The sequence below is a fragment of the Nicotiana attenuata genome, chromosome 7 (assembly GCF_001879085.1).
Source record: "Nicotiana attenuata strain UT chromosome 7, NIATTr2, whole genome shotgun sequence".
NCBI classification, from domain to species: domain Eukaryota; kingdom Viridiplantae; phylum Streptophyta; class Magnoliopsida; order Solanales; family Solanaceae; genus Nicotiana; species Nicotiana attenuata.
Genome location: NC_031995.1, coordinates 33,029,728 through 33,045,132, shown reverse-complemented (window position 1 = coordinate 33,045,132; position 15,405 = coordinate 33,029,728). Strand labels below are relative to the sequence as shown.

General features: G+C 43.1%; 1 protein-coding gene across 1 annotated transcript; it reads left to right on the top strand.

The window, feature by feature from the left end:
• Nucleotides 287-1,054, top strand: LOC109229944 (RNA-directed DNA polymerase homolog; the record flags this gene model as incomplete). Its single annotated transcript, XM_019395485.1, has 1 exon — nt 287-1,054. A coding segment is annotated over exon 1 (768 nt), but the record flags the coding sequence as incomplete, so codon positions are not given.

Sequence of the window (15,405 nt, the reverse complement as noted above, 5' to 3'; positions counted from 1 at the left end):
AAAGCCCTCAATTGAGGAACCTCCCGTATTGGAGTTGAAGCCTTTGCCTTCACACCTCAGGTATGAATTTTTAGGCCCCAGTTCAACTTTTCCAGTTATTCTTTCCTCTTGTCTTACTAACATGCAGGTAGATGCCACATTTGTGGTGCTCCAAAGACGGAAGAAGGCAATTGGATAGACTCTAGTGGATATTCGGGGAATAAGCCCCGCCTTTTGCATGCACAAGATTATTTTCAAAGATGGTTCAAAGCCCTCCGTGGAACATCAAAGGAGGTTGAACAAGGCGATGCGAGAGGTTGTCAAAAAGGAGGTGATCAAGTGGCTTGATGCAGGGGTTGTGTACCCCATCTCGGATAGTTCTTGGACTTCTCCGGTGAAATGTATGCCGAAGAAGGGTGGTATGACTGTGGTGACTAATGAGCAAAATGAGTTGATTCCTACCAAGACTGTCACTGGATGGCGGGTGTGCATAGATTACCGCAAGTTGAATAAAGTGACCCGAAAGGATCACTTCCCATTGCCCTTTCTTGACCAGATGCTAGATAGACTTGCGGGGCGTGCCTTTTACTGTTTTCTGGATGGGTACTCAGGCTACAACCAGATATTAATTGCCCCGGAGGATCAGGAGAAAACTACCTTCACCTGCCCATACGGGACCTTTGCATTTTCCAGGATGCCTTTTGGGTTGTGTAATGCACCGGCTACCTTCCAGCAGTGTATGATGACTATTTTTACCGACATGGTAGAGGATTTCTTAGAAGTGTTTATGGATGACTTCAGCGTGGTGGGTGACTCCTTTAATGAATGTTTGAAGAACCTTGACAAAGTGTTAGCACAGTGTGAAGAGACAAATCTCGTGCTCAACTGGGAAAAATGCCACTTCATGATCGAGGAGGGCATTGTCCTCGGCCATAAGATTTCAAAGAACGAAATAGAGGTGGACAAGGCCAAAATTGAAGTGATTTCAAGGCTTCCTCCCCCTACTTCAGTCAAGGGGGTTAGAAGTTTTCTTGGGCATGCGGGGTTCTACCGGAGATTTATCAAGGACTTTTCGAAGGTAGTGAATCCTTTGTGCAAACTTTTGGAAAAGGATGCGAAGTTCGTGTTCAATGAGGAATGCATAACAGCTTTTGAAATCCTCAAGTACAAGTTGACCACCACTCCTATTATTACCGCACCCACTTGGAGCTTGCCTTTTGAGCTCATGTGTGACGCGAGTGATGTTGCGGTTGGAGCGACCTTGGGCCAAAGAGTGAATAAAATGTTTCACCCGGTGTATTATGCAAGCAAAACAATGAATGATGCTCAAGTGAATTACACGATGGCGGAAAAAGAGTTGTTGGCGATTGTGTTTGCAATGGAGAAATTTAGGCCCTATCTCATGGGGGCTAAGGTGATAATTCATACTGACCATGCTGCACTTCGCTACTTGATGACCAAGAAGGACTCCAAAGCACGATTGATGAGATGGGTTTTATTACTTCAAGAGTTCGACTTAGAGATTGTAGATCGCAAAGGATGTGAAAACCAAGTGGCGGGCCACTTGTCCCGCTTGGAGGAGGAGGGGAGGCCCCTTGATGGCCTTGAAATTAATGATTCTTTCCCTGATGAGCAACTCCTCTCCGTATCAGTGAATAGCATGCCATGGTTCGCGGATGTGGCCAACTTCCTTGAGACTAGTATTGTACCGTGTGAGCTCTCTTCTAACTAAAGGAAGAAGCTTAAACGGGATAGTTTGGACTACTATTGGGATGAGCCTTACTTGTTCAAGATCTGCACTTACGGTGTGATCTAGAGATGTGTCCCGGAGGAGGAGCAGTTGAGTATTTTAAAGGCTTGTCATTCCTCTCCCTACGGTGGTCATCATGGTGGGGCGAGGACAGCTTCAAAGGTTCTTAGTTGTGGTTTTTACTGGCCAACATTGTACAAGGATGCAAGTGAACTTGTGAAGAGATGCGACGAATGTCAAAGAGCGGGTGGAATTTCAAAGAAGGATGAGATGCCTCTCACCACGATTCTCGAAGTTGATATCTTTGATGTATGGGGCATTGATTTCACGGGCCTGTTTGTTAGTTCATGTGGCAACACATACATTCTAGTGGTAGTTGACTATGTTTCAAAGTGGGTTGAGGTTGTGGCTTTACCCAATAATGAGGCCCGGAGTGTTGTTGCGTTTCTCAAGAAGAGTATTTTTACTAGATTTTGCACTCCTCGAGCAATCATAAGTGATGGGGGGTCTCATTTTTGCAATAGAGCTTTTGACACTTTGCTTGCAAAGTACGATGTCAATCATATAGTTTCTATCCTTTATCATCCTCAGGCGAGTGGCCAAGTTGAAGTCTCAAACAGGGAAATCAAGAGTATATTGTCAAAGACGGTCAATGCAAATAGGACCGATTGGTCAAAGAAATCGGATGATGCTCTATGGGCTTATAGGACTGCCTATAAGACTCTAATTGGTATGTCTCCGTACCGGTTGGTGTTCGGGAAAGCTTGCCATCTACCGGTTGAGTTGGAACACAAGGCCATGTGGGCTTTGAGGAAAATAAATCTTGAATGGGATGTGGCAGCAAATCTTCGTGTGGAGCAGCTTAATGAACTTGACAAATTCAGATTTCATGCCTACTCCAGTTCGTTCTTGTATAAGGATAAGATGAAGTACCTTCATGAAAAATATGCTCGTGGCAAAGAGTTCAAAGTGGGTGATTTGGTTCTCTTGTTCAATTCTCGGTTACGTCTGTTTTCGGGAAAGCTTAAGTCGAAATGGAGTGGACCTTTTGAAGTGGTGCTTGTGACTCCATTTGGTGCACTTGACTTGAAAAACAAAAATGGAGAGATCTTCAGAGTTAATGGGCACAGAGTAAAGCACTATCTTGGCAAGATTGATGACAGCCACGTATTGGTAATGATCCATCTCAAGTGATTTGATGGTAACCTGCATCGTGCCGCGATGTTAAATCAGGCGCTTCTTGGGAGGCAACCCATGTGTTTTTATTTCTTTCTTTTTGATTTCATTCTTAGTGTAGGATCTGTTTTGGACTAACTGGTTGTGAGATGTGTGTAGGGATTTTTTTGATGCAGTGCAGGACCAAATTGGAAAAATGTTGCACTCTCTGAAGTATGGACCGCTGCCGCGATGCATTTTTTGCAGCCGCGGAGTCGGTGATTGACCGCGGTCAGCGGTGCCAAATGTGCCAAAGTGATAAGTCTCTGAAGTTTCAACCGCGGCCGCAATGCATTTTTCGCGGTCCGCGGTGCTTTACTGCGGCCGCGATGCATTATTTGCGGTCCGCGGTGAAGTCCATGCCTGTGCCCATCTAAGTTTCATAACCGCGGTCCGCAGTGGATTTTCTGCGACTGCGGTGGGTAAGTAGTGTTGGCCCCAGGTCTTTTTCGATAAAATAGACCCCCAGGCCTCATTTTACACTTTTCGCTCATTTTCACTCTAAAGAGGCCCAAACACTGTTCATCAGAACCCTAAGTTGCACAAATTCAAGTACTAATTTTCAATCATCTGTGTTGCATCTTACTTCTGGTCATTAAAATCTATCCTTAGTCTTTAGTTTTGTTTTTATATTCTTTTTTTTTATAGTTCCTACTTCTTCTTCTTCATTTTTCTTTCAATTTTTAACTTAGGGTTATATAATATTATTTAGATTAGGTTTTAATTAGTCAAACATGGCAATTAACTACCTAGTGGGTTGATAATATGTTCATTAAGGCTAAAATGCACAAAAATTTTAAACCCTAGGTCTTGTTACCTCATTTTGCATACCGCGATCGCCGTTGATTTTGTGCGGTCCGCGGTGCCTTACCGCGGCCGCGCATCATTTTTGGCGGTCCGCAGTGAACCTGAATCAGAGGGTGGGTAGTCTGAATTCCAACTCACCGCAGCCGCGGTTAATTCTTCGCGGTCCGCGGTGGTCTCTTTGCGGCCTCGATGCATTTCCGCGGTCCGCGGTCAACTATTTCTTCGGGTACTGATACTAAGAAATGTTAACTGAATTCTCCTTGTAGACAATGGTTAAATCAAGAGTAGGTGGTGACAAACCGAAGGGTAGAGCAGAGTCTTCCCGGGGTAGGGGGCGTGGCATGATCAAATTGAACCCAGCAGCTCGGAAAGCAATTGGGGAAACCAGAAAACTCATCAAGGCTGCAAATAGAGTTGCTTCCCATTCTGAGGGAAGTGAGTATTTGCCATCCCGAGAGGCATCTGAGTCTGATTCAGTGCCAGAGTATGTACCTGACTTCCCGGAAAGTCTTCGTTTGAGAGATTCACCTACGCCTCCAGGCTCTCCTACTGCTCGTGCTTCAGTTCAGGTTTCATCTGAGTCGTCTGAGGGCTCAGTAGAGAGCAGTGACAGTGCAGCCTCTACTTCACCTAAACTTCGTCACCCGGTGAGGATCCCATTGATGAAAAAGAAGAGGGAGAACCCCAACCCGGGGGTGTGGAGAGAACTAGAAACCCCGAGATATGGTAAAGGAGGTTTGTCAATGAGCTGGCATACCACAAGTTTCGGGAATGGTGGCCTCTGCGGTTGCTTATTATTGAGCGCCAGTTCATACAGAGGGATCTCCTACCTCACAACCCTAATATGAAGAGGCAATTCAGAGAACGACCAGGGTGGGATTACTTGACCAGCAGGGTGCCAGAGGCAAACGAGCACTTAGTCAAAGAGTTTTACGCCAATGTTGCCCACATCAAGAAGAATACCAAAGTGACTAAAGTGCGGAACTTGAAAGTGATGTTCGATGGAAAAACAATTAATGAGTACCTGGGCTTTCCTGAAGAAGATGAATCATTATACTTGGAGAAATTTGCACTTGATAAGGTAGCCCGTCCATGGTTAGCATCATATCTAGCTCTCCCGGGCACCATCCCAGCATGGTTGACAGCAGGAGTTGCAATCTTGAGGAAGAATCTAAATTTTGAGGCAAAAGGGTGGGAGACTTTTGTATGCAGGAGGCTGGACCCCACTACCCATGAAAACTCTATGCCGGTCTCCCGGGCAATATTGGTGGCATCTATTATAGCGGGGTTCCAGATCAATGTCGGGAATGTTATGTCTAGGGTGATCATTAGGGTGGTCAATGAGGGTGACAGATCATACCCCTTCCCAAATTTTTTTACAATGTATTTTGAAGACCAGGAGGTGGAGAAAAGAAGCTTTGACTTGAAGGTGAAACCCAAAATGCCCTTTACCTGGTACAGCCTCAAGGTTGTTGACAACCCTAAAGCCAAAGATCCTAAGGGAAAAGCCACTACTTCTACTACTGGCCAATCTGATGAGCCAGTAGTGGTAGTCACTGCTGCCCAGCCTTCCCCTGCCATACCAGTTCCCACATCCGGGCCTTCTACTTCCACTGCTCCAGATATCCCATCATCCTCAGCCTACTCATTGACTGCCCACCGTTTGAGCCAAACACTTGCCAGTATCAACAACTGGATGCAGGCAGCTACTTCTAAGCTGTCTGTGCTTTCTAGCTTGGTGGCAGCCCAGTTCGTACCCCCACAGCCACAGGTTCCAGCTTCAGTGGAGGAGACTCTCAAGGAGTTTCTGGACAACCAGAAGAAGCTCCTGGAGAACCAGCAGTTGATTCTGGATGCTATAGGTGCTCACGGAAAGTCACTGAAGGAGCTGACCAAGGAGACGAAGAAGCTGAGAAAGACTCGAGCCTCAAAGGAGTCTGTGAAGGAGTTGAGGGGAGAAGTGGAGAAGATGAAGGTTGCTGATCATCTACCATTGGATCTAGTGTTGCATCAAACTGAGCCAGAGCAGGAGAAGGAGTTGGAGAGGGCACCAAAGAGGAGGAGAGTGATCCCCCAGGCAGACGATGCAATGATTGAGTTGGAGGACCCGTAGGGAGGTTCCTCTAGCCAGCCTCAGGTCCCAGAGCAAGCACAGGTTACAGGGATCCAGTCACAGGTTCCCGAGTAGTCACGGGACCCAGGGACCCAGGCTCATGACCCCATGTAGACGGAGGACCCATAGGGAGTTTTCTTTTCTCTCTATTCTCTTTGAGCTTATTTTGGCTAGTTAGCATTGAGGACAATGCTAGCTTTCATTTGAGGGGGTAGCCCTATTTTGATTATGTTGGACTGTAATTATGATACTACTTTCCTTTTTGTTATGCTTTTTCACTTTTTGGTATGTATATATTTACCAGTTTATTTCACTTTTCGTATTTTACAATCTTGGTTTGTATATAAAGTTACTTCCTTATGTATATATTCATTTCCTCTTATGTATATTCGTTTAAATCCCCTAATGTACATATTCAGTTTACCTTCCGTATTTTCTTTCATAGCTTCTTACTTCATTTTGGTAGTTTCTTTTTCAGTTTGGTAGCTTCTTATTTTGAGTTTTGCGTTCAATAAGCCTTTGGTTAATGCCACGGTTCTTTCCAAAGGTGGAGTTTGTGTGAACCCAGTGGCTCTTCCCTATGATGGATGGCATGACAACCTTCTTAAGGGTTTGAGTTTGTTTTTCTTCTCGTTTTTGTGTAAATAGTAGCTAGTGAGTAATAGTGCCTCAAGCAAAGCTACACTTGGGCCTAACACATTTGCCTTTGACCTTATGGTTAAAAACAAATTGGTGTGTATAGGATGGTGACAGTTGTGACTTTGAGACTCTTGTGTTGGCTAATAATCATCAAGTGGTTTTTCGGGACCATTTGCGTTGCTCAAATCTTAGCTAAGGTTGTTGTGGGCCCCCGAATCTATCTCGTTAGCAATCCTATAGCTTGTGTGGTGAGAATTTGATTACAAGTCCAAGTCCCGTGCCATTGAGTCTAGAACGTGCCTTGAATGTTTGTCTAGGCGAAATCGTAAGTGTAGTTTGACTTGAGAAGTGATTATAGGCTCTCCTTGATCTGAATGGTATTCTTGAAAACATCCATAGCCTACCAATGATAATATCCCTAGCCAACCCCTTTGAGCCATAGCCCTTCTTCTTTCAAAGACCATGATACAAGCCTTTACCCATTCTAAAAAGACCCTCTCTTGACACCCGATCTTTCCTTAGCACAAGGCAAAAGCATAAGTTTTGGGGGAGAGACGAGGAATGCAAAAAGTGGTAAAAGGTACAAAATGAAGAAAAGGAAAGGCAAAAAGTCAAAAAGAATGAACAATGTTGAAGAAATGAAGGGATTCAATAAAAGTAAAAAGATGAAAGGCATGGAAAGATTAGAAAGGAGAAAAAGGTTTGAAATGAACAAGAAAGAGTGACGGTGTGTCTCTCTAATCCCCAAGAAAGAAGTAAATGACTCAAAGAGTCAAGAGAATGTGTGCCAAAATGAATCAAATGAAGTGCTAAAGGGAAGATGAAACCTTCTTAGACCAAATATATCCTACCCTGAACCAAAAGCCTTCATTGTATGCCCACAAAAGCCCTATATGATCTTGAGTTGAGTGAAGCTTACATTAGTGGTGACTCATATAAGGGGCAAGCTTATGGTACTTAGAGCCGGACTTGTGACCTTTCTTTGAGAGAGATGAGTGTGTTGCCCACAATCCTCGTTCTGAGTGCTACAATCTAAAAGTGAGGTTTTGCTTAAGGAAGAGTGAGGAGTATGAGTTTGGGTTCCACAATGACCAAAGCAGTAGAAGGGGCTTCCTTGATGAGTTGAGCCAACTCTTGATGCTTTTATGTCACACTAAGACCATGGTGCATAAAAAGGTTAAATGTTGTTAATGATTCATTTGAGTTGTGGGCAATTGTTAGTCCCAATTGATGATAGATGAGGTCACTTTAGGTCAGCTGAATTTTCTTGGTTTTCTTCTTAAGGAGGTGGGACTTACTTAGTTTGCTTGAGGACAAGCAANTGAAACAAAAGAAGTGCTTAAGGGAAGATGGAACCTACTTAGACCAAACATTGCCTACCCGAAACCAAAAGCCTTCACTATGTCTCCACAAAAGCCCTATATGATCTCTAGTTGAATGAAGCTTACATTAGTGGTGACTCACATAAGGGGCATGCATAATGGTACTTAGAGAACGACTTGTGACTTCTCTTTTTGAGAGATGAGTGAATTTCCATTAACCTCGTTATGAGTGCCACTATTCTAATGGTGAAGTTTGCTTAGGGAAAGCTTATGATGTGTGAGTTTGGGTTCCACTAATGACTAAAGTAATAGTAAAGAGTTCTTTGGATGTGTTTGAGTCGAACTCATGATGCTCTTGTGTCGCACTTAATCCATGGTGTTTAAAAACAGTAAATGTTGTTAATGATTCATTTGTATTGAGCGCAATTGTTAGTCCCAATTGATGATAGATGAGGTCACTTTAGGTCAGCTGAATTTTCTTGGTTTTCTTCTTAAGGAGGTGGGACTTACTTAGTTTGCTTGAGGACAAGCAAAAGCTTAAGTTTGGGGGAGTTGATAACTAGGGATTCTAGTCTATTTTATACTCCTTTTTGCTTGAGTTTTGGATTAAAAGTGTATACAAGTAATCCCGAAGGCTTACATGTTGTGCTTGTTTGCAGGATTTGGTCAAAAAGTGACAAAGAAGTCAAAACCAGCTCAATAAGCAGTGAAACATGCACAAGTGCCAAGAACAAGTCAAAGCACTGCTGACCGCAGTAAATCCACTGCGGTTGCAATAGACCCACCGCGGCCGCGATCCATTTAGTGCGGTCCGCGGTGGAAAAGATCAGAGAAGATGCAATCTTGGAGTTTCAAGCAATGCGGCCCACGGTAGATTCTTCGCGGCCGCGGTAGCCTCACCGCGGCCGCAGTCCATTTGTTGCGGTCCGCGGAGAAGGGATTCAGAGAGCTAGGATTTTGGAAGTTTCAAGACACCGCTGACCGTGGTGCATTTTGTGCGGTAGCGGTAAAGCCACCGCGGCCGCGATCCATTTATTGCGGTCCGCGGTGGCTAGATTAAGAGAACAAAGATTTGAAGCCAAAAAGCTTGACCGCGGCCGCGATCCATTTTTCGCGGTCCACGGTACCTCTGTCAGGGGTATTTTTGTCCAGAAAATTTAGCCTTGTATAAATACTTCTTTTTCAGATTTTTAGGGTATCTGATCTGTAGCTGAGCACGTGAATGCCATTTTTTAGCTATTTTGAGTAATTTTGTCGCTAGCTTAACATTGAATCTTCAAATCTTAGCTTGTAATTATATTTTATGGGTTATTATTCATATCAATATTTGATTTCTTCCATTATTATGAGCAGCTAGACCCATTAGCTAGGGTTGTGGTTCAACCCAAGTGTAGGTATTTGATGGGTCTCTTGTTTTAAGGCTTAGATATTTATGGGTGGTTGGTATTTGGCCTGATTTGTATTTTCCATGTTGAATTAGTGGTTGCAAATACTAATTTGTGCCTTTTTGACTTGGGCTCTTCTTGAGAAAGACAGTTTGAGTCTAGAAAAATCAGGCCAACAAGGAATTGGGGTGTATTCAAGAGATTGATAGCCCCAATTAAAGGGTTAAACCTAGAGATAGTAATACCCGACTTGAGCCTATATTGCTTGCACAATTTCGACACCCAATTGGTCTTGAGAAAGCCAATTAGGGCAAAGTCACTCAAGCTACCGAGAGGTATAGAGTGAGTAGTTTCTTGCATTGGCTATATCACAATCCCAAACATAACAACTTTGCCTTAGACATTACAACCTGTCAAGTATTCACCTAGGGCAAACTCACTTCCCTAGTGCCTTCCCATAAATTAAGAAAACCTCACAAAAAGATATCATACTTAGCTTAATTTCAGCATCATTAATGATAATTTAGATTAGTGAATCATCAACGCATGTTTAGAAGTGTAAACAATTACTTTGCACGTTACTAGTATAGATAGGAACTCAATTTCCAAACATTCTAGCTCCCTGTGGATTCGATCCCGACCTTCTCAGGTAAAAGTTGCATAGACCGCTCTTGCCACTTTGTAGTGGTGTAGGGTTGGACCCGATCAGTCCCTTGTGCAGCTGCGATTGAAATTATGCGGTCCACAAAAGCTCAGCTCAACCCAGATCCAAAATTGAAGAACGTGGACCGCACCCAGAATTGTGCAGCCGCGAAAGCAAGAGTGCGATCGTACAACCTCCTCAGGGGTATTTTTGTTTGATAATTTCAGCTTAGTATAAATAGAACTTTTTGTCATCTTTAGGTCAAGATATGTATTAGAGGAGCACCTGAGACGGCTGAGTTTTCTGTTTTGGGAAATTTTGTACTAGATTCATCTTTTAACATTAGATTTTCATCCTTTAATCTAGTATTATGAATTTTATCTTAATTTCATCTTTAATTTCTGTTATTTCCATGAGTAGCTAAATCCATAGCTAGGGTTGTGACCCAACCCTAGTGTGGGTATTTAATGGGTATTTGATTTTAGGGCTTGAATGTGAAGGGTTAGTGATATTTAGCCTAGTTCTTGCTAGAACTATAGAATTAATGGTTGCAAACATTGATTCATGCCTTTATGACTTAGTCTCTACTTGAGAAAGAGGGACTGAGTCTAGGATAACTAGGCTAACAAGGAATTGAGGTGAACTCAAGAAATTGATAGCCCCAATTAAAGGGTTAAACCTAGAGATAGTAATACCCGACTTGAGCTAATATCACTTGATTTGTATGAATACCCTTTTGGACTTGAGAAAGCCAAATTGCGCAAAATCACTCAAACTACCGAGAGGTATAGAGTGAGTACCCGGGTATGATAGCTATATAACAATCCCAACTAATCAAGCCTGCCCTAGAATTTTGCTACCCTTTAGATATCCACCTAGGTGAAAGTAACGACCCTAGTCTCTTTAAACACTTGAAAAACAACAACGAAAATATTGTCCTTAGTTTAAATCATTGCAATCTTTAGAGTAAAGTTAGAAGTAGAAATCAAACCCAAACTTGTGAAAGTGTAATTAGACTCAAAACCCGCATCTAGCTTAGATATAAACCTAATTCCAATTATAAACTCCCTGTGGACTCGATCCCGACCTAGTTGGGTTAAAACTGCATCGACCACCCTCGCTAGATAATAGTAGTGTAGTCTTGGACCTGATCAATTTTTGGCACGTTGCCGGGGAGTTAGACGGTCTTAGCTATGTATCTAAGTATTTGTGTGTTTTGTTTTTCTTTCCTTCCGTTTTTCTAACTTTGTGTGCGAATTGCTTTTAGGTACCAAATGGCTCTTAACAACGAAGGCCTCAGGAATATACCATTGGGGGAGGAGGTAGATGACGAACATGTGGATGAGGTTCATCTTGAACCTCAAGTACCAAGGAGAGGCCGCCAGCCTAATGACAACATCCCAAACCCTCCCCCACCTCCTCCAAGGGCAGCACACTGAGTGTTGCCCAACGAAGGCTATGCAAGTGCAATAGTCCTGCCCCGGATTAGGGGGGCAACTTTCAAATAACCAATGTCATGCTTACACTGTTGTAACATAGGGGTTTCTTCACCGGAGCTCCACACCAAAACGCCTACAAGCATCTCAAAGGTTTTGTTGACGTGTGCTGGGGGAGAAAGCAGACTAATGTATCCGAGGACGTATTGAGGTTAAGGTTTTTCCCATTTTCTCTAAGGGGGAAGGCTTTGGATTGGCTAGAGAGGTTACCCAACCATTCCATACACACTTGGGATGAGTTGGCCGAGAAGTTCATCTCAAAGTTCTTTTCTCTGGGACATATGGCAACGCTAAGAGATGAGATCCTTGCTTTTAAACAAGATCCAAATGAACCGTAACATGAGATTTGGGAGAGGTACCGAACAATGGTAAAAGAGTGCCCGAACAACGATATGACTGAGGCCATGATCCAACAGACCTTCTACAGGGGGATCAACATAACAAACCAATGTGTGGTTAACCAACTCGTCGGGGGGAACTTCATGAACACGTCATATGCCGAAGCTTGTGAAATACTTGATGAGATGGCGGATACCTCTTCGGTGTGGCAAAGTAGAGCCAATGTGCCACAAGGTGACCCTAATGTTATTCACCTATACAAGGAGCTACATGACCACGGGCAAGCTATAGCCGAGTTGACAACTACCATGAACCAATTGGCCAAAGCTCAGCTTCAACAAGTTCAAGGGCCAAAACAAGTGAATGCCATGAAGGAGTGAACATGATGGTCAACAAGAGAAGGCAACGAGGTCAACAAGTTCAAAACTAACCGGATCAATTTGAGCAAAGGGTAGTGGGTACAATCAAGTTGATTCATATGATGATCAAAGTTAAGAGGTTCAATATGTCAACAATTATCAAGGTAAACGGAGCAATGCTCCGAATCAACAACAATGGAGATCACATGCAAACCAAGGAAATTGGGGGAATCAAGATCAACAAGGAAATTGGAATAGTGGCAACAACCACCAAGGCAAATGGGGGAACAACAACAATCAAAATTGGGGTAATCAAGGAAATCAAGGCAATTGGGTGGCAACAACAATAGTAATTGGGGAGGCAATAACAATCAAGGGGGTTGGAACAACAATAATCAAGGAAATTGGAGGCGGAGCTTTCAAAGGCCCCCGATGTATCAACAACCGAACACCTGCCTCCATATTCGTCACAAGGTCCTAGTTCTTCCAACAATGAGATGGGGCAGATTGAAAACATGTTCAAGCAGATGATGGAGAAAAATGCCGACTCCGATGCCCAATTAGCCTCCCACAACACTTCTATCCGCAACTTGGGAGTCCAACTTGGCCAATTTCTCAAGCTTTGAATACTCGCCCTAAGGGGGCACTACCAAGTGATACAGTAGTAAACCCGAAGGATGGGAACAATACGGAGCATGCTATGGCGGTGACTACAAGAAGTGGGAAAGGTGGAGTTGCTAGTACCTCAAACTTAAGGAAGTTTGTGAATGATGATGTGGTGATGCAAGATGATGATGAGCCAAGCAATGATGTTCAAGTAAATGAGGAAGTGAGGATAGACATTGATGAAAATGTAGAGGAGACACAAGATAATGTGAACCCCTCTAGGGGACATGTGATAGACATACCGGATCCGGTAGTGCCCAAAGCCAAGGCTCCTTTGTCAAGGCCTCCTCCACCATATCCTCAACAATGAGAATCAATTCAAGAAATTCATTGATATGATGAAAAGTTTGTTCATAAATGTGCCATTGGTTGAAGCTTTAGAACAAATGTCGGGATTTGCCAAGTTCATGAAGGACTTGGTAACAAAGAAGAGATCAATGAACTATAAAACAATCAAAATGACACATCAAGTGAGTGCCATTGTACACTCCATGGCTCCAAATTTAGAAGACCCCGGTGCCTTTACAATCCCATGCACTATTGGTAGTGCTGATTTCGCCAAAGCTTTGTGTGACTTGGGGGCAAGCATTAACTTTATGCCCTATTCGGTGTTCAAGACATTGGGGATTGGACAACCGAGACCCACATCCATGAGGCTGCAAATGGCGGACCGGACAATGAAGAGGCCATTGGGGATAATTGATGATGTGCTAGTTCGGGTCGACAAGTTCATACTTCCCGCAGATTTTGTGATACTTGACTGTGAGGTTGACTACGAGGTGCCAATCATATTTGGGAGACCTTTCCTAGCTACAGGAAGGCCTTAGTTGCTGTGAAAGCTTGGGAGCTCACCTTCCGGGTGGGCGATGAAAAAGTTGTGTTCCATTTTTGTAAGTCAATAAGGCAACCTAATAGCAATGAAGTGTGTTCGTTTGTGGATCTTGTGACCGAAGTAATTGTTGATGACATAAGTGATGTGATGAATGTTGAAGACCCATTGGAAGCTGTGTTATTGAATCATGATGAGGATGAGAAGGAGGGTTTGGTAGAATGTGTCAATGCTTTGCAAGGAATGGGTTCATATACATATGAGCCCCGAAAACTTTCCTTGGACCTCGAGAACCAGAGGACTCCACCAACAAAGCCCTCAATCGAGGAGCCTCCCACATTAGAGTTGAAGCCCTTGCCTTCACACCTCAGGTATGAGTTCTTAGGCCTTTGTTTCACTTTACCTATTATTCTTTCCTCGTGCTTAACTAACATGCAGGTATATTTCACCCTTGCGGTGCTCAAAAGGAGGAAGAAGGCAATAGGTTGGACATTGGCGGATATTCGGGGTATAAGCCCCACCTTTTGCATGCACAAAATCATATTGGAGGAGGATGCCAAAACCTCCGTGGAACATCAAAGAAGGTTGAATGAGGCCATGCAAGAGGTAGTCAAGAAAGAGATCATCAAATGGTTGGATGCTGGAGTTGTCTACCACATTTTTGATAGTTCATGGACTTCACCGGTACAATGTGTCCCAAAGAAGGGAGGCATGACTGTGATTACAAATGACAAGAATGAGTTGATCCCCACAAGAACTGTCACCAGTTGGAGAGTAATGGATTATAGGAAGCTCAACAAAGTGACTCGGAAAGACTATTTTCCGCTTCTATTTCTTGACCAGAAGTTGGATAGGCTAGCCGGATGTGCTTATTATTGCTTCTTGGATGGGTATTTCTGATATAACCAGATTCTTATTGCACCTGAAGACCAAGAAAAGACCACCTTCACTTGTCCGTATGGCACATTTGCATTCTCAAGGATTCCATTTGGTTTATGTAATGCACCGGCTAGTTTTCAGTGGTGTATGATGGCAATATTCACGGATATGGTGGAGGACTTCCTCGAGGTTTTCATGGATGATTTCTCTATGTGAGCAGGTGATTTTTGCCCTATATGAATTACTCCCAGAAATTCAAACAAAATGATTTCTTTCTTTATTTGCAATTTTGTGGGTTTTTGTGACATTTTTATTGTTTGCATTTTGTTTGTGCATTTTAATTAGTGAAAAATACAAAATACTTGGCATTTGCATTTAGGGTTTAATTTAACATTTTAGGATTAATTAGTAGTTAAGTTACTTTAAAATAAAGAAAATAACAAAAATAGTTCATTTTGCATTTTTCAACTATTAGTTTTTGAATTTGGCATAAGTTTCCTTTTTAATTAGGACTTAGTCAATTTTGAGAAAATTAATTAGTGTAATTTTAGAATCAATTTGGGTCTCTATTTTTAATTTTTTGCATTTGACAAAAATCAGAAAATATATAAAAAGGAAAAAAGAAAGACAACCAATAAAAGAAAATTGATTTGAATTAAAAGAAAATGAGGCCATCAGTGTTGGGCCCAAAATTGAGCCAAAATCCCTCAACCCATTTCAAACCAGCTGCCCAGTCCAAGTATTTCCCTGCCCGGTCCAATTTTGCCCGTCCCAAAAACGACCCTGTTTCCCCAAGGTGTGATCACGGCCTTTGATTTTCCTCATCCAACGGATGAGAACTAACGAGGTTGTCGATATAAAATTGTCGGAGACCCCCTACCCCCCCCCCACCCCAAGCCTTCTCTCTCATTCTCACTCAAACCAGAGAATCCTCACCGCCCTCCGCCGCAAACCGCCGCCGGAAATCGTCTCCGCCGGCGGCGA